General features: G+C 47.0%; 1 protein-coding gene across 1 annotated transcript in view; it reads right to left on the bottom strand.

Moving 5' to 3' along the window:
* Positions 1–25,838, bottom strand: part of LOC129714069 (leucine-rich repeat and fibronectin type III domain-containing protein 1-like protein) — a 101,996-nt gene that overhangs the window by 23,129 nt on the left and 53,029 nt on the right. The window contains exon 2 of the mRNA XM_055663527.1: positions 3,228–4,660. Coding sequence (XP_055519502.1) covers positions 3,228–4,615 — 1,388 coding nt within the window. The 5' untranslated portion in view covers positions 4,616–4,660. The remainder of the gene's footprint in view (positions 1–3,227; positions 4,661–25,838) is intronic.

The following is a 25,838-nucleotide window of genomic DNA, read 5'->3' as shown; positions in this document are numbered from 1 at the left end:
ACACCCACCACCCTTTGTGTGAAAAAGTTACCCCTCAGATTCCTATTAAATCTTTTCCCCTTCACCTTGAACCTATGTCCTACGACCCTCAATTCCCCTACTCTGGGCAAGAGACTGTGCATTATCCCGATCTATTCCTCTCATGATTTTGTACACCTCTATAAGATCACCCCTCATCCTCCTGCGCTACAAGGAATAGAGATCCAGCCTTCACAACTTCTCTCTAGAGCTATCTACAGAAACAGTTTAATTAGGGAATATATCCTAGCATGAATGTTAATTGTGGTACACTTATTAGAGTTAATTGTGGTTTGTATATCTCATTTAATTACAGGTCATAATTCAATGGTTTGTGTATATGTGTTAATTACAATTTATGTATCAGTTCTTTGGCAGCCTCTGCCACCACCCCTGACAGTGCGTTCCAGGCACCCACCACCCTCTGTGGAAAAAATCTTGCCCCATACATCCCCTTTACACTTTCCCCTTTTTATTTTAAAGCTGCGCTCTCGAGTACTTAAACCTAGTTCCTGATTCCCCTAACCTTGGAAAAAGACACTATGCATTCACTACCTATTCCTCCCATAATTTGACACATCTCTATAAGATCATCCCTCAGCCTCCTGTGGAATAAAGTCTATATGCCCCCGTCCCACTTGGGAAACCTGAACGGAAACCTCTGGAGACTTTGCGCCCCACCCAAGGTTCCCGTGCGGTTCCTGGAGGTTGCAGGTGGTTGCCGGAGGTTGCAGGCAGTGGAAGCAGGTAGGGAGACTGACAAAAACCTCCGGGAACCGCACAGAAACCTTGGGTGGGGCTCAAAGTCTCCAGAGGTTTCCGTTCAGGTTTCCTAAGTGGGACAGGGACTTAACTCAGCAGGACAGGCAACATCTGTGGAGAGAAGGAAGGAATGGGTGACGTTTCGGGTCGAGACCCTTCTTTAGTTAAGGGCCTAACCCACTTTCACGAACATGAGTTTGCCCGTGACTTATACTCGCAGCATGGTCGTAGGTAGGTCGTGCGTTAGCTGTAGGTACACGTGGCATCAAGTAGGTCGGGGCGTTTTTACAACAAGATGAAAAATGTCCACGAGTAAAAAAGGTTGTGAAGTGGGTCTTGTTAGTGGGACAGGCCCTTTAGGGAAAGGGGAAACAAGAGATTATAGTCTTAGCATCATGTTCGGCACAGACATTGTGGGCTGAAGGGACTGTTCTGGTGCTTTACTAGTCTATGTTTCTGAAGGCAAGGGGTATATTTCCAGGGAGGGAGAAGGTGTGAAGCATTGTAAGATTGAGGCAGCATAGGACAGTCCACAGCCCTAAGAAGGGAGGATGGAACATGAGTCTTGGCACTGTGGTAGAACAGGGTCCAAGGTGCATGGAGATGGGGAAGGGCTGGAGGAAAGTCAGGGGCAGTGGCCAGGACAAGTGCAGAGAGCTACACTCATCACCACTGAAGTGCAATTAGACTCTGGTCACAGCAAGCAGACAGTTACCACTGATGAATAAACTGCAATTAACACAGATACACAGACCACAATTATTACTGAGTTATGACCTGTAATTAAAAGAGATATACCAACCATAATTAACTGTAATAAGTGTACCACAACTATCATTTAAACTAGGGTATGGCCTCAGATTAAACTGTCTCTGTGGATATACGTCTTGTATTGGAGTCGTAGAGTTATACAGTATGGAAACAGGCCCTTCGGCCCATTGTCCATGCCACCCAAGATGCTCATCCAAGCAAGTCCCATTTGTCCACGTTTGGCCCAGATCCCTCTAACCTTGATCAGTCCGGGTGTCAGGGGTTATGGGGAGAAGGCAGGAGAATGGGTTTGAGATGGAAAGATACATCAGCCAGGATTGAATGGCGGAGTAGACTTGATCTTCTGAATTAGCAGTCGGCAGGGCAAACATAGAAACATAGAAGTTAGGTGCAGGAGTAGGCCATTCGGCCCTTCGAGCATATACTCTGGCAATGCTCTGCATATCGCCAACTTGGATGTGTTGTGCATACTAATGTGCTGTTAGTACTCCTCTAAACCTGTCTAGTGAAGGTGATTTGACTTTATTGTTGTCTAGTTTATTCCATTCCCTTAAGGTTCTTACAAAGAATGAGTTCTTATAAATATCTGTCCTGGCGAATGGGATTTCTATTTGATGGGCCGAATGGCCTGTTTCCGCGCTGTATCTCTAAACTAAACTAAACCTTGTGTTGTAGGTTACTACAGAGCATTGGTCAGAGTGACTACCCCACCCCCAATACATCACTCACTGCTGTCCACACTCATGGTCACTGCTCTTGTACAAGTCCCAAACACTGTTGAAGGTGTATCATTCATTAATACATTAAACCAAGCCCCCTGCTAGTATCTGAAACTTAACATGAATTTTCCTTCCGTTTCAACTTCTATCCGTGCACCTGTCCAAATGTCTTTTAAATGTTGTTCTGGCACCTGGTTTAACTACCTTCTCTGGAAACTCATTTCATATCCCATTTTTCCCCCTCTGTGTGGTGTTACCTGTACACGAGCATTGTACAATGGTGAGTGTGTGTTACCTGTACATGGGGCATTATGTAGTGTTCAATGTGCTGTTACCTGTATACACAGTGCATTATACAGTTCAGTGTGGCGTTACCTGTACACAGTGCATTATGCAGTGTTCAGTGTGCTGTTACCTGTATACAAGGGCATCGTGCAGTGGTGAGTACAGTGTTACCTGTACACAGTGCATTGTACAGTTCAGTGTGCTGTTACCTGTATACAAGGCATTATACAGTTCAGTGTGCTGTTACCTGTATACAAGGCATTATGCAGTGTTCAGTGTGGTGTTACCTGTATACAAGGCATTGTACAATGGTGAGTGCAGTGTTACCGGTACACAGTGCATTGTACAGTTCAGTGTGGTGTTACCTGCACACAGTGCATTATACAGTTCAGTGTGGTGTTACCTGTATACAAGGCATTGTACAATGGTGAGTGCAGTGTTACCGGCACACAGTGCATTATACAGTTCAGTGTGTGTTACCTGTACACAGTGCATTGTACAGTTCAGTGTGTGTCACCTGTATACAAGGCATTGTATAGTGGTCAGTGTTGTGTTCCCTGTATACAGTGCATTGTACAGTTCGGTGTGGTGTTACCGGTACACAGTGCATTGTACAATGGTGATGCAGTGTTCCCTGTACACAGTGCATTATACAGTTCAATGTGCTGTTACCTGTACACAAGGACGTCGTCGCTGGAGCTGTTGTACTGCACCTGGTACATGCGAATGCCGGGCACATGGCGCTGTGAGGGCCAGCGTATTTGTACCGAGGTGGAGGTGAGGTCAGTGGCAGTGACCCTCCTGTCCTGCTGAGTCTTTGTGTCGTTGGCCACAGAGGGCGACGCAGACTTGGAGGAGGTGGTGATGTCGGACGAGCCGGGGTCTGGCTCCTTGATGTTGTTGGTGGCGTTGGCAAAATGTGGGAGAGGATTGACTACCAGGTCTACCGTGACCACGGCATCACCTGCAGCGTTGGAGGCAAAGCAGGTGAAAGTGCCGGTGTCTTTAGGCGCGGCAATCAGCATCTCCAGAGTCCCGTTCTCGTAGGAAGTGGCCCGGGTGGAATTGGAGATCAGTCTTCCCTCTGGTGAGGTCCAGTGAATGGTTGGGTTTGGGTCTCCCACCCCTTTACATTTGAGGATGGCTCGTTGACCTTCCATGACGTAGATCTTGGAGCTGTGTCGCGTGATCAGCGGAGGATCGCAGGTGAACTCCTCCTCGGGGATGAACCAGAAGTATTTGCCCATGAGGTGGGGCGGAGACGCACAGGTCTCTAGATCATCTTCCCTGGTGAGACGCCTCAACCAGAGCAGCTCGCAGTTACAATGCAGGGGATTCCCACCAAAGTTGAGCACCAGAGATGACAGCGGGGACCCCTTTGTCTTCGAGTACATTCGGACTCTGAGGAAGAGTGGATCGGGGGGCAACTTGTGAAGCTTGTTGGAGGTCATGTCCAACCGGCCCAACTTGTGGAGGTTGGAAAATGTCCCTTCAGGAACAAATACAATCAGGTTGTGGTCCAAGCTCAGAGAGTTGATGTTGGTCATTTTACTAATGGTATCCCAAGGCAGATCCTCCAAGTTGTTGTAAGAAAGGTCCAGGTCTTCGAGGGAGGTTTCAAAGTCATAGAAGGAGTTGGTCGAGATGTGGTGAAGTTGGTTGTTACTGAGGATGAGGTGCCGGAGGTTGACCAAGCCGCTGAAATGTTCGGGCAAGACCGTGGTCAACCTGTTGCTGTCCAGATGCAAGGCCCGGAGGCCACGCAGATCACCAAAGGTCAGCGGCATGATCTGGCTGATGGTGTTCCTGGACAGGGTGAGGTGCACCAGGCTGGTCATGTTGGCAAAGTCTTTCCTCCTGACAGTGGTGATGAAATTGTCGGTGAGCCTCAGCTCCACTGTTCTCCTGTCGATGAACGGGGGCACGAAGAGCAGCCCGGTTTTGGAGCAGAGGATGGCCAGGGACGGTGAGAGGTTCTGGCAGATGCAGCGTTTGGGGCAGAGTTGAGTCCTGACCGCCAGGCTGAGCAACAGCAGAGACACGAGGAATCTCTCCATCATCACGCACACCCACCGTTCTGTGGACAAACACCTCAGGCCAGCGAGCTAGAGCAAGAGAGAAGAACAAATCAGTAGAAGCACCAATGGACAGTTTAGTTTGGAGATACAGCGTGAAAACAGGCCCTTCGGCCCACCGAGTCCGTGCCGACCAGCGATCCCCGCATACTATCCTACACACACACTGGGGACAATTTACATTTACACCAAGCCAAATAACCTGCAAATCTGCAAGTCTTTGGAGTGTGGGAAGAAACCGAAGATCTAACAAAAAAACACTCATGGGGCTCATGGGAAGAGCATGCAAACTCCGTACAGACAGCACCCATAGTCAGGATCGAACCCGGGTCTCTGGCGCTGTGAGGCAGCAACTCTACCGCTGCGCCACCGTGCCGCCCCAAATATAACAAGTTAAATAAAATCTTCATAAGTTCTAAGAGAAAAATTAGGCCATTCGGCCCATCAAGTCTACTCTGCGATTAAATCGTGGCTGATCCATCTCTCCCTCCTAACCCCATTCTCCTGCCTTCTCCCCATAACCTCTGACACCCGCACTAATCAAAAACCTAGCAATCTCCACCTTAAAAATATTCATTGACTTGGCCTCCACAGCCTCTGTGGCAAAGAATTCCATGGATTCACCACCCTCTGACTAAAGAAATCCCTCCTCATCTCCTGTCTGAGGTCTGGCTGGGGCCTGTATATCATATAACCATATAACCATATAACAATTACAGCACGGAAACAGGCCATCTCGGCCCTACAAGTCCGTGCCGAACAAATGTTTTTTCCCCTTAGTCCCACCTGCCTGCACTCATACCATAACCCTCCATTCCCTTCTCATCCATATGCCTATCCAATTTTTTTTAAATGATACCAATGAACCTGCCTCCACCACTTCCAATGGAAGCTCATTCCACACCGCTACCACTCTCTGAGTAAAGAAGTTCCCCCTCATATTACCCCTAAACTTCTGTCCCTTAATTCTGAAGTCATGTCCTCTTGTTTGAATCTTCCCTATTCTCAAAGGGAAAAGCTTGTCCACATCAACTCTGTCTATCCCTCTCATCATTTTAAAGACCTCTGTCAAGTCCCCCCCTTAACCTTCTGCGCGCCAGAGAATAATTACCTAACTTACTCAACCTATCTCTGTAACTTAGTTGTTGAAACCCAGGCAACATTCTAGTAAATCTCCTCTGTACTCTCTCTATTTTGTTGACATCCTTCCTATAATTGGGCGACCAAAATTGTGCACCATACTCCAGATTTGGTCTCACCAATGCCTTGTACAATTTTAACATTACATCCCAGCTTCTATACTCAATGCTCTGATTTATAAAGGCTAGCATACCAAATGAATATCAATCATAGCAAAGAATATCACATTGAATCATCTCGAAACAAATTGGAAATTATTTTATTAAAATGTAATTATTTGTTCCACACATAGGCAAGGGGCTCCCCAATGGATCTGTAAAATATCCCACAGGTAACACTACAAGATGACTAGGCCATTTGATCCCACCAGCAGATCATTGGCTGATCATTGTCTGAAAACTATTCTCCTGCTCCACGTTCTACAGTAAAACTCCAGCACTTTGTGAAACTGAAAATCTGGCTTTGATTTTCCAGTACCCAGAGAACAAAAATGTCCTTAAAGGGCCTGTCCCACTTACGCAACTTATTTGGCAACTGCCGGTACCCGTCACAGGTTGTTGCAGGTCCCCTAAAATTTCCAACACGTTGAAAATCCAGAAAGACGCTCCGACTCTTTGGGCGACTGAGGAGACGACTCATCACCGTACAGGCAACACCCTGGTGACATATCGTGGGGTGAAGCCTGTACGGCCTTGAGTAGTCGCCCAAACAGTCGTACCTTGTTCTGGTCGCCGAAAAAAATCACGTAAGTGGGACAGCCCCCCGTAAATCCTTTCTCATTTTCTTCTATTTTCCACACAATATTCAGTCTCGTATTCAGAACTAGCAATGGACCAAAACTCCGCTCACTAGACATAATACTTTTATCTCCTCCTGTAAAATAACATGCTCAAAATAAGACAATTAAGCACTTCATCTCAACTGAAGGGGGAATTATTTCCCAATTAGTCCTTGTTCCTTGAATTGTAACCGTTCAACATCTGAAGTGGAGTCACCATTTCGTAACACACATAGCTAATGGGCAATATTCCTTCTCTATTCGTGCCATAGAGGGAGTACAGAGAAGGTTCACCAGACTGATTCCTGGGATGGCAGGACTTTCATATGAAGAAAGACTGGATAGACTCGGCTTGTACTCGCTAGAATTTAGAAGATTGAGGGGGGATCTCATAGAAACTTACAGAATTCTTAAGGGGTTTGACAGGCTAGATGCAGGAAGATTGTTCCCGATGTTGGCGAAGTCCAGAACAAGGGGTCACAGCTTAAGGATAAGGGGGAAATCTTTTAGGACCGAGATGAGAAAAACATTTTTTTTCACACACAGAGAGTGGTGAATCTGTGGAATTCTCTGCCACAGAAGGTGGTTGAGGCCACACAGTTCATTGGCTATATTTAAGAGGGAGTTAGATGTGGCCCTTGTGGCTAAAGGGATCAGGGGGTATGGAGAGAAGGCAGGTACAGGATACTGAGTTGGATGATCAGCCAAAAACTCAGCGGGTGCAGCAGCATCTATGGAGCGTAGGAAATAGGCAACGTTTCGTCCCGAAACCCTTCGGGTTTCGACCCGAAACGTTGCCTATTTCCTTTGGGTTTCGGCCCCAGTTGAGGCCAGTTCATTGGCTATATTTAAGAGGGAGTTAGATGTGGCCCTTGTGGCTAAAGGGATCAGGGGGTATGGAGAGAAGGCAGGTACAGGATACTGAGTTGGATGATCAGCCATGATCATATTGAATGGCGAATGGTGCAGGCTCGAAGGGCCGAATGGCCTCTACTCCTGCACCTATTTTCTATGTTTCTATGTCTGTGTCTCTACAAGTCTTTCACAAATACTGCTCTGCACTCTGGACACAGGAGCAGGCCTCATCACCTCTGTAGCGCTCACATCTAGAGATTAGTTCCACTGGCAGTACTTCAAGTCATTAATGCTTAACACAAGATCCTGCAATCTTTTCAAAGAGAAACAGCAGAGTAAGAGCAAAGGGAAACATTAGATCTATCACATTAATATATCACGCTAATTATTATCTAGAGAGTTTGGCTTTAAGAATTGGAAAGTGGATGAAACATATATGGAAAAGGGAAAGAGACACAAATTGCTGAGTAACTCAATGAGTCAGGCAGTATCGCTGGAGAGAAGGAATGGGTGACGTTTTGGGACGAGACCCTTCTTCAGACTGAGAGTCCGAGGAATAGATCGGGTAGATGCCCAGAGTCTCTTGCCCAGAGTAGGGGAATCGAGGACCAGAGGACACAGGTTCAATGTGAAGGGGAAAAGATTTAATAGGAATCTGAGGGGTAACTTTTTCACACAAAGGGTGGTGGGTGTATGGAACAAGCTGCCAGAGGAGGTAGTTGAGGCTGGGACTATCCCAACGTTTAAGAAACATTCAGACAGGTACATGGATAGGATAGGTTTAGAGGGATATGGGCCAAACTAGTGTAGATGGGGCATGTTGGGCAGTGTGGGCAAGTTGGGCTGGGGGGCCTGTTTCCATGCTGTATCACTCTGTGACTCTATAAGACTCACATTCCCAGTAACAGGGGACCTCTAGATTCAGCTCTTATGGGGAGATGGGGGGGGTCTTGGGGAAAGGGCTGTTTTAGTTACCTTAAATTGGATAATACTATTTTGGTAGACCAGCACTTGCAGTTCCTTGTCATGACATTACCGCGAGGGTCTGTGCAGTCACCGAAACGTCACCTATCCATGTTCTCCACAGAGGCTGCCTGACCCGCTGAGTTACTCCAGCACTCTGTGAAACGTCACCTATCCATGTTCTCCACAGATGCTGCCTGACCCGCTGAGTTACTCCAGCACTCTGTGAAACGTCACCTATCCATGTTCTCCACAGATGCTGCCTGACCCGCTGAGTTCCTCCAACAGTTTGAGTCTATGATGTAAACCAGCACCTGCAGTTCCTTCCGACAAAGTTCACCTAGGTGTCTCATTCCTCTTTACTCACCAGAGCATTCTTCTTCTCCTCCTTGTTAGACTTTAGAGATACAGCACAGAAACAGGCCCTTCGGCCCACTGAGTCCGAACCGACCAGCGATCCCCGCTCACTAACACTATCCTACACACACACTAGGGACAATTTACAATTTACAGAAGCCAATTAACCTACAAACCTGTACGGCTTTGGAGTGTGGGAGGAAACCGGAGCATCTGCAGAAAACCCACATGATTACGGGGAGAACGTGCAAACTCCGTACAGACAGCACCTGTCTTGGAACGGACTTTAATTAAGACTCGGAGTAAACTAACAAGCTTCTGTTATTCTGAACGCCACGATGAGCCTCTCTTGTGCAAGACCTTAAATATGTTAATGATATTTCATACACAGCAGCACCCGTGGTCAGGATCGAACCCGGGTCTCTGGCGCTGTGAGGCAGCAGTTCTACCCGCTGCACCACCGTGCTGCTTTACAAGTAGAAATACCGTTTCTCAACAAAATCAGGAGATGTTCCCAAGTAAACATAGAAACATAGAAACATAGACAATAGGTGCAGGAGTAGAGGCCATTCGGCCCTTCGAGCCTGCACCATTCGCCATTCGATGTGATCATGGCTGATCATCCAACTCAGTATCCCATCCCTGCCTTCTCTCCATACCCCCTGATCCCTGTAGCCACAAGGGCCACATCTAACTCCCTCTTAAATATAGCCAATGAACTGTGTGGCCTCAACCACTTCCTGTGGCAGAGAATTCCACAGATTCACCACTCTCTGTGTGAAAAATAAAATTCTCATCTCGGTCCTAAAAGATTTCCCTCCTTATCCTTAAACTGTGTGACCCATTGTTCTGGACTTCCCCAACATCGGGAACAATCTTCTACAATCAAGCACGAACCGATGAAGGGGTCACACAGTTTAAGGATGAGGGGGAAGTCTTTTAGGGCTGAGATGAGGAAAACATTTTTTTTTCACACACAGAGAGTGGTGAATCTGTGGAATTCTCTGCCACAGAAGGTAGTTGAGGCCACACAGTTCATTGGCTATATTTAAGAGGGAATTAGATGTGGCCCTTGTGGCTAAAGGGATCAGGGGGTATGGAGAGAAGGCAGGGATGGGATACTGAGTTGGATGATCAGCCATGATCATATTGAATGGCGAATGGTGCAGGCTCGAAGGGCCGAATGGCCTCTACTCCTGCACCTATTGTCTATGTTTCTATGAAGGAGAATCAGCTCGAGGGCGGAACATTAATGGGGAAGTCGGTGAATGAAAGCTGTCACCATAGTCTCAGTAATCTCACACACTCCAAGCTTCAAAGAGGATCCTCCCTTGGCAAGAAGCAGATGTGGAGCCCCAGAGGAGTTCACATCTCCACAACCTCCTGTCAGACGGCTTTGATTTCTTAACAACTGACAAGAACTGAAACGTGAAACGATAAACTAACGGATCGGCTTTCCAACTTCAAATTAACATAACAGCATGAGGCTCCGTCATTAACCAAAGCAGAGACTCTTGGATTTGCTGTGTTGATGTCAGTTAAATTAGCAAGACCCATAGAACCTTTGCACAATTCTTGTTGACTGAATTGCAAGTTTTATGCTGCTGCTGCTGCTGTCATGAGATGCATCTAATCTATTGAGGAGTTCAGCTCCAGTAATTTTACTGTTTATTGCACATTTATGAAGCACAATGATAAGAGAGCTGTTGGCACATCACACACTTGATCCATTTAAGTATTTAGGGCTGAGGGGAGGTATATAATCACATTAAGTTGAGAAAATATCCAATCAGTTTCCTGCCTGAATGGACGGCCGCTGAGATTGCTAAACTGACGGTAGTTTATCAGACGGGGCGCTCCCGAGACCAGGGGCGGCACGATGGCGCAGCGGGTAGAGTTGCTGCCTTACAGAGCTTGTAGCGTCATAGACCCGGGTTCCATCCTGACCACGGGCGCTGTCTGTACGGAGTTTGCACGTTCTCCCCGTGACCTGCGTGGGTTTTCTCCAGGATCTTCGGTTTCCTCCCACACTCCAAAGACGTGCAGGTTTGTAGGTTAATTGGCTTGGTGTAAATGTAAATTGTCCTTAGACGGCTGTGGAGGACAAGTCAGTAGGTATTTATATTTAAGGCAGGCTTAGATAGATTGTTGATTAGTGCGGGTGTCAGGGGTTATGGGGAGAAGGCAGGAGAATGGGGTTAGGAGGGAGAGATAGATCAGCCATGATTGAATGGGGGAGTAGACTTGATGGGCCGAATGGGCTAATTCTGATCCTATCCCTTGTCTCTCTCTGTGACTCTCTCTCTCTCTCTGTGACTCTCTCTCTGTGACTCTCTCTCTGTGACTCTCTCTCTGTGACTCTCACTCTCTGACTCTCACTCTGTGACTCTCTGTGACTCTCTCTCTCTGTGACTCTCTCTCTGTGACTCTCACTCTGTGACTCTCTCTCTGTGACTCTCACTCTGTGTGACTCTCACTCTCTGACTCTCTCTCTGTGACTCTCTCTCTGTGACTCTCTCTCTCTGTGACTCTCTCTCTGTGACTCTCACTCTGTGTGACTCTCTCTCTGTGACTCTCTCTGTGACTCTCTCTCTCTGTGACTCTCTCTGTGACTCTCTCTCTCTGTGACTCTCTCTGTGACTCTCTCTGTGACTCTCTCTGTGACTCTCTCTGTGACTCTCTCACTCTGTGACTCTCTCTCTCTCTCTGTGACTCTCTCTCTGTGACTCTCACTCTGTGACTCTCACTCTCTGTGACTCACTCTGTGTGACTCTCTGTGACTCTCTCACTCTGTGACTCTCTCTCTGTGACTCTCTCTCTGTCTCTGACTCTCTCTCTCTGACTCTCACTCTCTGTGACTCTCTCTCTGTGACTCTCACTCTGTGTCTCTCACTCTGTCTCTGACTCTCTCTCTCTGACTCTCACTCTCTGTGACTCACTCTCTGTGACTCTCTCTCTGTGACTCTCACTCTGTGACTCTCACTCTGTCTCTGACTCTCTCTCTCTGACTCTCACTCTCTGTGACTCTCTCTCTCTGTGACTCTCTCTCTCTGTGACTCTCTCTCTCTGTGACTCTCTCTCTGTGACTCTCTCCGTGACTGATTCTATTCAGGGACAGTGAGGGACATATTACAGGTGAAGGGCAAAGTTGCAATTGTTGTTCCACCCAATTAATTTTCGATTACTCGGGGCTAGATTCAAGTCTGCTTCAAGAAAGATCTTTATTTCCTCCGCCCATTTATAATCCGTCCGAGCCCCGACTCCCAGTTGCTCTGCAGAGGGTGGTGAAAACTGCCCAACGCATCACCGGTTCCTCACTCCCCTCCATTGAGTCTGTCCAAAGCAAGCGTTGTCTGCGGAGGGCGCTCAGCATCGCCAAGGACTGCTCTCACCCCAACCATGGACTGTTTACCCTCCTACCATCCGGGAGGTGCTACAGGTCTCTCCGTTGCTGAACCAGCAGGTCGAGGAACAGCTTCTTCCCCGCGGCTGTTACTTAACTCCGCACCTTGGTGACTGCCAATCACTCCTCCCCCCAGAAAAATTACACTGTTGTACATATATATATTTCACTGCACATTATTCCATGTTCGTTGTTCTGGGTGAGATGCTAACTGCATTTCGTTGTCTCTGTACTGTACACTGCACAATGACACATTAAAGATAGAATCTGAATCTGAATCTGAATCTGACGATTCTCATCTCCTTTTCTCTCTCAGCAGCTGCAGTTAATTCTGACTCCTCTCCACCCGTTGGAATTCACCATTAATGCTGCACGGGCAATGTTGGCCGCTGTGATGTACACAAGCACGTCACCAGCAGTCTGCTGGGCCTTTGCATGGACTATTTCACACACAGAGAGTGGTGAATCTCTGGAACTCTATGCCACAGAAGGTAGTTGAGGCCACGCAGTTCATTGGAGTTAGATGTGGCCCTTGTGGCTAAAGGGATCAGGGGGTATGGAGAGAAGGCAGGGATGGGATACTGAGTTGGATGATCAGCCATGATCATATTGAATGGCGAATGGTGCAGCCTCGAAGGGCCGAATGGCCTCTACTCCTGCACCTATTGTCTACGTTTCTATGTATGTGGCCAGGGAACTGTGGCGCTCCTGACTGCTTGATGCACCCATCTCTCCTCCAGCGGGAAGGGCAAGTGGAACATCAGCAGCCTGGCGTGTAGAGCTACCCGTTAACACACGAACGTGTTTTCCAAGTGGCATCGATGCCTCATTAGATCTTGCCGAGCCAGGCACTCCTTGACATTCAGGTTCCCATAGCAACGGGAGTGCGCTGCTCAATCTGATTACAATCAGGAGTAGAGACCTCTCTCATGTTCCAGTGTGAGATGGATAATTAATGCAGAGTTTCTTGCTGCTTCCTGGTCTCCCCTCCAAAACATATTATTATCTATCTGGTGCCGATTGGGAAAAGGGGAGATGCAGCGAGACCTGGGTGTCATGGTACACCAGTCATTGAAGGTAGGCATGCAGGTGCAGCAGGCAGTAAAGAAAGCGAATGGTATGTTAGCTTTCATTGCAAAAGGATTTGAGTATAGGAGCAGAGAGGTTCTACTGCAGTTGTACAGGGTCTTGGTGAGACCACACCTGGAGTATTGCGTACAGTTTTGGTCTCCAAATCTGAGGAAGGACATTATTGTCATAGAGGGAGTGCAGAGACGGTTCACCAGACTGATTCCTGGGATGTCAGGACTGTCTTATGAAGAAAGACTGGATAGACTTGGTTTATACTCTCTAGAATTTAGAAGATTGAGGGGGGATCTTATAGAAACTTACAAAATTCTTAAGGGGTTGGACAGGCTAGATGCAGGAAGATTGTTCCCGATGTTAGGGAAGTCCAGGACAAGGGGTCACAGCTTAAGGATAAAGGGGAAATCCTTTAAAACCGAGATGAGAAGAACTTTTTTTTCACACAGAGAGTGGTGAATCTCTGGAACTCTCTGCCGCAGAGGGTAGTTGAGGCCAGTTCATTGGCTATATTTAAGAGGGAGTTAGATGTGGCCCTTGTGGCTAAGGGGATCAGAGGGTATGGAGAGAAGGCAGGTACGGGATACTGAGTTGGATGATCAGCCATGATCATATTGAATGGCGGTGCAGGCTCGAAGGGCCGAATGGCCTCTACTCCTGCACCTAATTTCTATGTTTCTATGTAAAACAAGGCCCTTTATTTGGCTTCCAACGTTACAGCAAGCGAGTCAGCAAATGTGGACTGGTGTGTGATCATCGGGCATGTATGTGCCTGGTTATGTAACGCAAGTGTCCCCTCTCTGATCAGAGCTGTAGATGAACACAGCTCAGTCTGTCTGCCCATCTCCGCTCTCCCTCTCACACTCTCACTCTCTCTCCTCCCCCCTCTCTCACTGTCTTTTCATCTCTCTATCCCCAATTCTCTCCCCCCCTCCCTCTCTCTCTCTAGGCATTCATCTCTCTCCATCATCCCTCTATCTCTCTCTGACTCAGGATGGTTCTATTTGTTTCTCTCCCTCTCTCTCTCTCGTTCTATCTCTCTCCCTCTCTCTGCCACTCGCTCTCCCTCCCTCTCTTTCTCTGCCATTCTCTCTCTCTCTAGCTCTGCACACTATCCCTAGCTCCATCACGCAGGAGTATCTATCTGTATCTGAGGGAGGATGAGCTGGCTCTGGAGAGGTTCCTGATGAGGTTTACAATGAACGATCCCAGCAATGAGTGGGTTAGCGTTAACATATGATGAGCGTTTGTCGGCACTGGGCCTGTTCTCGTTGCAGTTTAGAAGGATGAGGGGGTGGGGGACCTCATTGAAACGTTACCGAATAGTGAAAGGCCTGGATAGAGTGGATGTGGAGAGGATGTTTCCACTAGTGGGAGAGTCAAGGACTAGAGGGCACAGCCTCAGAATTAAAGGACGTTACTTTTTGAAATAGACTTTTCCCACCATCTCGTGCCATCATTTTATGGCTGATTTCAGACTCTCTGTAATCCATCTGTAAACTGTCCTCCAGGATGTGCTCCAGGCAGTTTTTAAATGATTGAAAACCTGGCCCCCAGATCAAATAATAGTTGATAGAATATTTTAATCAGGCGTGTAGGGCTGTCAGCCACCTTCATCCTAGACTGTCTTTGCTTCATTATTTTGGGGACTGTGTCTTCAACAATTTGCTGTTACTAATGGACTCATTTGTTTTCGACATGGTAAATGTCAAGGATCAAGTCTTAAAATTGTAAAATTCTGTACTGATGGTGAGATATTGTCAGAATGTCTCTGCTCCCCACAGTTAACAAGTATCTCATCTCTGGTCAAGTTATTGCCCACCAGCCCAGGCATTTGTTGTCCCTAATGCTGCCCGGTCCACTTAGATCCTCGACTATATTAACGTATGGCATCTCTGTGTGGTATCTCAGCTGCACGGAGGCGGAGAGGAGAGCTCTTCAGCGCGTCCTCCACAGAGCGCAGAGGATTATTGGGACACCGCTACCAGCCTTGGAGGGCATCTACCACACATGGTGCCTCAGGAAGGCTGTCCGCATTCCCAAAGACTCCTCACACCCTTCGGCTTGTACTCGCTAGAATTCAGAAGATTGAGGGGGGATCTTATAGAAACTTACAACATTCTTAAGGGGTTGGACAGGCTAGATGCAGGAAGATTGTTCCCGATGTTGGGGAAGTCCAGGACAAGGGGCCACACACACAGTTTAAGGATAAGAGGGAAATCTTTTAGGACCGAGATGAGAAAAACATTTTTTTTCACACACAGAGAGTGGTGAATCTGTGGAATTCTCTGCCACAGAAGGTAGTTGAGGCCACACAGTTCATTGGCTATATTTAAGAGGGAGTTAGATGTGGCCCTTGTGGCTAAAGGGATCAGGGGGTATGGAGAGAAGGCAGGGATGGGATACTGAGTTGGGTGATCAGCCATGATCATATCGAATGGCGAATGGTGCAGGCTCGAAGGGCCGAATGGCCTCTACTCCTGCACCTATTGTCTATGTTTCTATGTAACGGACTGTTTGAATTACTTCCCTCCGGCAGACGTTACAAGGCCTTCTACTCCCGAACCTCCAGACTCAGGAACAGTTTCATTCCCAGAGCTATAGCGGCTCTGAACCGGCCCTGCAGAGTGCCCCCCATCCTCCCTGGACTGTCTCTCCCTTGGAAGTAGATGGTCACATCTGCACTTTAGTCTTTGAACTGTTTTGACTATTTTACCATCCAAGTTCTCGGGATATCTAAATATCTAAATCTAAATTGTATTAGTTATTTAAGTTATGACAACGGATGGAAGCTGCATATCAATTGGGAAAGGGGGAGATGCAGCGAGACCTGGGTGTCATGGTACACCAGTCATTGAAGGTAGGCATGCAGGTGCAGCAGGCAGTGAAGAAAGCCAATGGTATGTTAGCTTTCATTGCTAAAGGATTTGAGTATAGGAGCAGGGAGGTTCTACTGCAGTTGTACAGGGTCTTGGTGAGACCACACCTGGAGTATTGCGTACAGTTTTGGTCTCCAAATCTGAGGAAGGACATTATTGCCATAGAGGGAGTGCAGAGACGGTTCACCAGACTGATTCCTGGGATGTCAGGACTGTCTTATGAAGAAAGACTGGATAGACTTGGTTTATACTCTCTAGAATTTAGGAGATTGAGAGGGGATCTTATAGAAACTTACACAATTCTTAAGGGTGTGGGACAGGCTAGATGCAGGAAGATTGCTCCCGATGTTGGGGAAGTCCAGGACAAGGGGTCACAGCTTAAGGATAGGGGGAAATCCTTTAAAACCGAGATGAGAAGAACTTTTTTCACACAGAGAGTGGTGAATCTCTGGAATTCTCTGCCACAGAGGGTAGTTGAGGCCAGTTCATTGGCTATATTTATGAGGGAGTTAGATGTGGCCCTTGTGGCTAAGGGGATCAAGGGGTACGGAGAGAAGGCAGGTACGGGATACTGAGTTGGATGATCAGCCATGATCATATTGAATGGCGGTGCAGGCTTGAAGGGCCGAATGGCCTCTACTCCTGCACCTATTGTCTATGTTTCTATGTTTCTAAATCTCGTTGCACTTATGTGCAATGACAATAACATTTATTATTATTATTATTATTATTATTATTATATGTTTCCCTGACCCATGCAAGGCTGGATGTTTTGGGTTTTACAGAGAAGACAGCACAGGCACAAAATAACGTCACAGCTAGATTGGGTGGTCAAGAAGGCTTTGGGAACATTGGCCTACATTCAGTCAGGGGATTGAGTATAGAATGTTTAAGAAGGAACTGCAGATGCTGGAAAATCGAAGGTAGACAAAAATGCTGGAGAAACTCAGCGGGTGCAGCAGCATCTATGGAGCGAAGGAAATAGGCAACGTTTCGGGACGAAACCCAAAGGAAATAGGCAACGTTTCGGGTCGAAACCCAAAGGGTTTCGACCCGAAACGTTGCCTATTTCCTTCGCTCCATAGATGCTGCTGCACCCGCTGAGTTTCTCCAGCATTTTTGTCTACCTATTGAGTATAGAAGTTGTGTTTAGTTTAGTTTAGAGATACAGCGCGGAAAAAGGCCATTCGGCCCACCGAGTCCGTGCCGACCAGCGATCCCCGCACACTAACACTATCCTACACACACACTAGGGACAATTTCACATTTACACCAAGCAAATTAACCTACAAACCTGAACGTCTTTGAAGTGTGGGAGGAAACCGAAGATCTCGGAGAAAACCCACGCGGTCATGGGGAGAGCGTGCAAACTCCGTACAGACAGCACCCGTAGTCGGGATCGAACCCAGGTCGTAAGGAATAGGAGTAGAATTAGGCCATTCAGCCCATCAATACTACTCCGCAATTCAATCATGGCTGATCTATCTCTCCCTCCTAACCCCATTCTCCTGCCTCTCCCCATAGCCCCTGACACCCGTACTGATCAAGAATCTATCTATCTGCCTTATCCACTGACTTGTGGCCTCCACAGCCGTCTGTGTGGCAAAGAATTCCACAGATTCACCACCCTCTGACTAAAGAAATTTCTCCTCACCTCCTTCCTAAAAGAACGTCCTTTAATTCTGAGACTGTGACCTCTGGTCCTAGACTCTCCCACTAGTGGAAACATCCTCTCCACATCCACTCGATCCAGGCCTTTCATTATTCTGTAAGTTTCAATGAGGTCCCCCCTTATCCTTCCAAACTCCAGCGAGTACAGACCCAGGGCTGTCAAACGCTCATCATAGTTTAACCCACACATTCCTGGGATCATTCTTGTAAACCTCCTCTGGGCCCTCTCCAGAGCCAGCACATCCTTCCTCAGATATGTATGGGGCTCAGAATTGTTCACAATATTCCAACTGCACCCTGACCAGCACCTTATAGAGCCTCAGCGTTACATCTGAAGAAGGGTTTCGGCCCAAAACATTGCCTATTTCCTTCGCTCCATAGATGCTGCTGCACCTGCTGAGTTTCTCCAGCATTTTTGTGTATCTCAGCCTTACATCCCTGTTTTTGTATCCAAGCCCTCCTGTAATAAATGCTAGCATTGAGTTTGCTGGCACTGAGAGGCAGCAACTCTACCGCTGAGCCACCGTGCCGACAACATAGAGCTGCCACTTTCTAACAGAGAGATATCTTGTTGCTGCAGGCTATGTTATACCTGCCTGCACTCCCAGCATCAGGTACAAAGACTTAGTCCACCAGTTGCTCTAGGGATACACCAACTAACCACTCTCTCCACGGCAACCAGGTGCCCAGCTATTACTCTGTGCAAGGGCAATGAAGTCAAGCTGACTGCTGCTAGAACTCAGGGAGAAATTATTAGTTCTGAGCAGCAAATGTTTTTACATTTCTACCAGGCCAATGAATTGCACATCTTTAGAGTGTGGGAGGAAACCGAAGATCTCGGAGAAAACCCGTGGGGAGAACGTGCAAACTCCGTACAGACAGCACCGGTCAGGATCGAACTCAGCGCAGTAAGGCAGCAACTCTACCGCTGCACCACTGAGTCTAAGGTTAATGTGCAAAGTAATAGCTTGTGGTGCAGAGGGCAACATATTGGTCGCAATGGAAGTTTGGCTGAAGAACAGGCAGGCAGGGAGGGAGCAGACTGCATTGGATGTGTGCCCGGTTGGCAAATGGCAGTGAGTGTTGTCACAGGATCAACGTTTCACTATTTACATCAACAACTTGGATGGAGAAACCAAAACCGCATTTGCTAAATCTGCTGATGAGGCAAAGATAGATTGGAGAATAAGTGGTGAAGCCAAGAGGGGCAACAGTGCAATCCTGGGATGGATGGATGGATGGAGGGAGGGAGGGAGGGATGGAGGGAGGGAGGGAGGGAGGGATGGATGGATGGATCCACAAACCCACACATGCGCACGTGCACACACACACACGTAGACACATGCACACGTGCTCAAATGGACACACATATGTTCACATACCCAGACACACGCACACTCGTACACACACACACATGCGTACACACGCACACGCGTACACACACACACGCACACACACACATATACATACACACACACACACACACACACACACACACATATACACACACACACACACATATACACACACACACACATATACACACACATATACACACGCACACACACATATACATACACACACACACACACACATACACACACAGACACACACACACACACACGCATACACACACACACACACACACACACACACACACATATATATACACACACACACACACATACACACACACACACACACACACACACACATATATACATGCACACACACACACACACACACACACACACACATATACACACACACACACACACACACATACGTATATACACACACACAGAAATATATATATACACACACACATACATATACACACACACACACATATATACATACACACACACACACACAACCACATATACATACACGCACTGGAGAGAAGGAATGGGTGACGTTTGGGGTCGAGACCCTTCTTCAGACCAGAAGTGTTTAATTGTCATCTGTACCAGCAACAGAATAATGAACATATCTGCTTGCTGCAGCTTAACAGGCCAGTAAGTGCGGTAGAGTGTGGAATAAACACGAAAAATCAATAAAGTGTGTGGTGCAATGAAAGAACCATTGTTTTGGAGTTGCCAGGGTTGAGGTGAACATTGTGCAGTGTTCAAGAGCCTGATGGTGCCTGACAAAGGAACAGACACATTCTCACTTGCTGGTTCCCACTTACCTAACAACCAGGGGTCACAGCTTAAGAATAAGGGATCGGCCATTTAGAACGAAGATGAGCAAAGACTTTTTCACCCAGAGAGTTGCGAATCTGTGGAATTCTCTGCCACAGAAGGCAGTGGAGGCCAATTCACTTGATGTTTTCAAGAGAGAGTGAGATTTAGCTCTTAGGACTAAAGGAATCAAGGGATATGGGGAAAAGGCAGGAACGGGGCACTGATTGTGGATGATCAGCCATGATCATATTGAATAGCTGTGCTGGCTCGAAGGGCTGAATGGCCTCCTCCTGCACCTGTTTTTCTATGTTTCTATTACAATTCTCAGCCTCCTCAGCTCCAAGAAAAAAACCCTAGCCTTCCCAACCTCTCCCTATAGCTCAGGCATGTGTTAGAAACATAGAAACATAGAAATTAGGTGCAAGAGTAGAGGCCATTCGGCCCTTCGAGCCTGCACCATTCGCCATTCAATATGATCATGGCTGATCATCCAACTCAGTATCCCGTACCTGCCTTCTCTCCATACCCCCTGATCCCTTTAGCCACAAGGGCCACATCTAACTCCCTCTTAAATATAGCCAATGAACTGTGTGGCCTCAACTACCCTCTGTGGCAGAGAGTTCCACAGATTCACCACTCTCTGTGTGAAAAAAGTTCTTCTCATCTCGGTTTTAAAGGATTTTCCCCTTATCCTTAAGCTGTGACCCCTTGTCCTGGACTTCCCCAACATCGGGAACAATCTTCCTGCATCTAGCCTGTCCAACCCCTTAAGAATTTTGTAAGTTTCTATAAGATCCCCTCTCAATCTCCTAAATTCTAGAGAGTAAAAACCAAGTCTATCCAGTCTTTCTTCATAAGACAGTCCTGACATCCCAGGAATCAGTCTGGTGAACCGTCTCTGCACTCCCTCTATGGCAATAATGTCCTTCCTCAGATTTGGAGACCAAAACTGTACGCGATACTGCAGGTGTAGTCTCACCAAGACCCTGTACAACTGCAGGTTGTGAGGTCACAGGGAGAACGTCCAAATGAACTGTGGCCTCATCTACCTTCTGTGGCAGAGAGTTCCACAGATTCACCACTCTCTGGCAACATCCTGATAGATCTGCAGACCTGGGTAATGGTTCGTGGACACAGCTACTGCAAGCAATGAAGACAAATTCATTTGTTTTTACTTTTAGTTTTAGAGATACAGCGTGGAAACAGGCCCTTCGGCCCCACCGAGTCCACACTGGCCAGCGACCCCCGCACACTTAGTCACTTTAGACCCCTTGAGGACTTGGTCAGAAGCCTCACCTGATTTCCACACCTCATGTGTTCATCCAACTGCAGTCCGTACACCATGAGGGTTTCTATGTCCAACAGTGACCATCACTGATGGGGGAATAAGATCTTTCTTCAACTACCCTCAACTCCTTCTCCCAATTATTTTATAATGGAACCATTTAATGTGTAAACCTGTTTCTTCATTTTGTAATTCAATGTTTTGAATGTGGGTGTCAATGGCAAAGCTAGGAGTGGTACACCTCCTCTCCATGTTCCTTCTGTGAAGGAACTCCCACAGAGATACAACGAAGGAGTTCCAGGATTTATAGGCAGTGGCAAGGTAGGAACAGGCATCGAAGGGATTTGAAATCAGTGAGAATCGAGAGGGCTGGGACTTGCCAAGGTGTTTAACATAGAAACATAGAAAACAGGTGCAGGAGTAGAGGCCATTTGGCCCTTCGAGCCTGCACCATTCGCCATTCAATATGATCATGGCTGATCATCCAACTCAGTATCCCATACCTGCCTTCTCTCCATACCCCCTGATCCCTTTACCACAAGGGCCACATCTAACTCCCTCTTAAATATAACCAATGAACTGTGGCCTCAACTACCTTCTGTGGCAGAGAATTCCAGAGATTCACCACTCTCTGTGTGAAAAAAGTTCTTCTCATCTCGGTTTTAAAGGATTTCCCCCTTATCCTTAAGCTGTGACCCCTTGTCCTGGACTTCCCAACATCGGGAACAATCTTCCTACATCTAGCCTGTCCAACCCCTTAAGAATTTTGTATGTTTCTATAAGATCCCCTCTCCATACCCCCTGATCCCTTTAGCCACAAGGGCCACATCTAACTCTCTCTTAAATATAGCCAATGAACTGGCCTCAACTACCTTCTGTGGCAGAGAATTCCAGAGATTCACCACTCTCTGGGTGAAAAATATTTTCCTCATGCTGGAATAATCATAGAAACATAGAAAATAGGTGCAGGAGTAGACCATTCGGCCCTTCGAGCCTGCACCGCCATTCAATATGATCAGGGCTGATCATCCAACTCAGTATCCTGTACCTGCTTTCTCTCCATCGAAGGTACACAAAAATGCTGGAGAAACTCAGTGGGTGCAGCAGCATCTGTGGAGCGAAGGAGAGAGGCAACGTTTTGGGCCAAAACCCTTCTTCGGAAACATGGCCCAAAACGTTGCCTATTTCCTTCGCTCCATAGATGCTGCTGCACCCGCTGAGTTTCTCCAGCTTTTTTGTCGACCTACTGAGAGAAGGTGTTGTTCGTTGCCATGTTGGGCTATGATATTTACGACACGATACAACTTTATTCATCCCAGGAGGGAGGTTCATCTGCCAACAATCTTAAAACACAAAAACACAAAATACATGAAACATGAAATCAAAGTGATGAGTGGAAAGGATTGGGGGTGTGCAAAGATTGGGGAGGGGAGTCAGTCTCAGTCTACCCCACAACAGAAGGGGGAAGGAGTTGTACAGTTTGATGGCCACAGGGAAGAAGGATCTCCTGTGGCGTTCTGTGCTACATCTTGGTGGAACCAGTCCGTTGCTGAAGGTGCTCCTCAGGTTGACCAGTGTCTCTTTGGTAACCAGAGAGCAGGAGGAGTGGATTGGGATGGACAAGTAAATCGAGGGGCAACTGGAAAATCAGGGTCATCCTTGTGGATTGGAAGAGATTGAGATACAGGATCGGGAAGGTTGGGAATGCTTTCCTTGGAGAGGAGCAATCCACAAGATGACCCGATACAGATGTACAAAATTATGGAGGAATGGATAGGATGAAGAGTTAGTAACATCTCCCCCATAAATGAGGAGTCCTTACCAGAGGGGTTAGGTTTAAGGGAAGGGATATGAATGAATGAATGTATGAATGAATGAATGAATGGATGACTGAATGATGAATGATTGAATGCATGAATGAATGATGAATGAATGAATGAATGAATGAATGAATGAATGAATGAATGAATGAATGAATGATTGAATGAAGTTTATTGGCCAAGTATTCACATACAAGGAATTTGCTTTGGTGCTCCGCTCGCAAGTGACAATAAAACATACAGTGACAGTTAGGAATGACACACAAAACGTTAAACATTCATAATAAAACATTAATCATATGATATTGAAGGAGATTTGAAGATCTTTTTTTCCGCCACAGAGAGTGTGATTGGAATCTGAAACACAGGGAAAGAGTGGGGGGAGGCGAGTGTTCTCACAATCACTGGATATGTGAATAAATGAGTAAATGTATGAGTGTATGATTGAGTAAATGAATGAGAGAATGAATGAGTAAATGATTGAGTAAATGATTGAGTGAATGTATGAGTTAATGTATGAGTAAATGATGAGTGAATATTTGAGTGAATGAATGAGTCAATGTTGAGTAAATGTTGAGTCAATGTATGAGTTAATGTATGAGTAAATGATGAGTGAATATTTGAGTGAATGAATGAGTCAATGCATGAGTGAATGAATGAGTAAATGATTAAATGATTGATTGAGTAAATGATGAGTAAATGAATGAGTGAATGATTGAGTAAATGCATGAAACTTAATTGTCACGTGACAAGTCACAGTTCTTTATTTCACACACCCACGGTAGGCAAAGAGTCATAAGATCATAAGGAATAGCAGAATTAGGCCATTCGGCCCATCAAGTCTACTCCCCCATTCAATCATGGATGATCCATCTCTCCCTCCTAACCCCATTCTCTCCATAACCCCTGACACCCGCACTAATCAAGAATCTATCTATCTCTGCCTTAAAAATATCCATTGACTTGTGGCCTCCACAGCCGTCTGTGTGGCAATGAATCCCACAGATTCACCACCCTCTGGCTAAAACCACATAATGGGTGCCGACGAGTATCCCATTTTACACTAACCACCCGTAACTAAGTCGATTTGTGGTTCCGTTATTTCTCGGCAGTTCCCCCACACTGGGTCCTCCTAATGATAGGCTGTGAGCCCAGTGATTTTCTTTGGAGAAACAGCGCAGAAACAGGCCATTCGGCCCATCGAGTCGATGACAACCTGCGATCACCCCATACACTAACACTATCCTACACACACTAGGGACAACTTACAATCTTACCCAAGCCAATTCACCTACAAACCTGTACGTCTTTGGTGTGTGGGTGGAAACCGGAGCACCCGGAGAAAACCAACGCAGTCACGGGGAGAATGTGCAAACTCCGTACAGACAGCGCCCGTAGTCAGGATCGCACCCAGGTCTCTGGCGCTGTGAGGCAGCAGCTCTACCTGCTGCACCAGCGTGTCGCCCAGGAGCCTAGTTAACATTCACAAAGCACGACGGTGGGATTTGGACTAATTTTCTGGTTCACAGTTATCTTCATGTGTGAGATTAATTTGCACGCTTTTTCACACCCCAGATCCACTGTTTATTTTTAGTTGAAGCACTTACACCTCCTGTCAGCCATCACCGACTTGTAAAATCGGTTGCAGATGTAGGCAAAAGTGCCCTGGCTGGTAGGAGATTTCACCAAGACATCAAGTGGGCAAGCAAGACCATCTCGATATTTTTTACTCTTCATTTTTCACCCCACGGGCTTTGCCAGTTGCTTGGCCCATGACATAGCAAGTTCCCCAAGCCCTTGTGTACCAAATGTTTGGTTGGAATACAAACGGCAAGGTGGTGCAGTGGTAGAGTTGCTGTCTATCGGTGCCCGAGTCCCGGGTTCAATCCTGGCTACTGGTGCTTGTATGTACCATCTGCCTGAGACCGCTGCTTCAGTTTCCTCCCACATTACAAATATGTACAAGTCTGCAGGTTAATTGGCTTCGATAAAGATTGTACACTCTCCCTTGTGTGTAGGGTAGTGTTATAGTACGGGGTGATCACTGGTTGCCATGGACTCAATGGGCCGAAGGGCCTGTGTCTTTGAACTAAAGGTTTTAATTGTGCAGTGAGGTTGTACACTGGATGGTTGTATGCTGGAGTAATAATGCCCCCAGTCCCACTTGGGAAACCTGAACGGAAACCTCTGGAGACTTTGCGCCCCACCCAAGGTTTCCGTGCGGTTCCCGGAGGTTGCAGGTGGTTGTCGGAGGTTGCAGGTAGTGGAAGCAGGTAGGGAGGCTGACAAAAACCCCCGGGAACCGCACGGAAACCTTGGGTGGGGCGCAAATTCTCCAGAGATTTCCGTTCAGGTTTCCTAAGTGGGACAGGGTCATTACTCAGCAGGACAGGCAACATCTCTGGAGAGAAGGAATGAATGGGTCCAGACCCATCTGCATATGCAAGGCCTGTCACGCTGAGTTACTCCAGCATTTACATAGAAACATAGAAACATAGACAATAGGTGCAGGAGTAGAGGCCATTCGGCCCTTTGAGCCTGCACCGCCATTCAATATGATCATGGCTGATCATCCAACTCAGTATCCGGTACGTGCCTTCTCTCCATAACCCCCGATCCCCTTAGCCACAAGGGCCACATTTTACTCCCTCTTAAATATAGCCAATTAACTGTGTGGCCTCAACTACCCTCTGTGGCAGAGAATTCCAGAGATTCACCACTCTCTCTGTGTGAAAAATGTTTTCCTCATCTCGGTCCTAAAAGATTTCCCCCTTATCCTTAAACTGTG

The sequence above is a fragment of the Leucoraja erinacea genome, chromosome 38 (assembly GCF_028641065.1).
Source record: "Leucoraja erinacea ecotype New England chromosome 38, Leri_hhj_1, whole genome shotgun sequence".
Classification (NCBI taxonomy): Eukaryota; Metazoa; Chordata; class Chondrichthyes; order Rajiformes; family Rajidae; genus Leucoraja; species Leucoraja erinaceus.
This window is presented reverse-complemented; position numbering and strand designations above follow the sequence as displayed.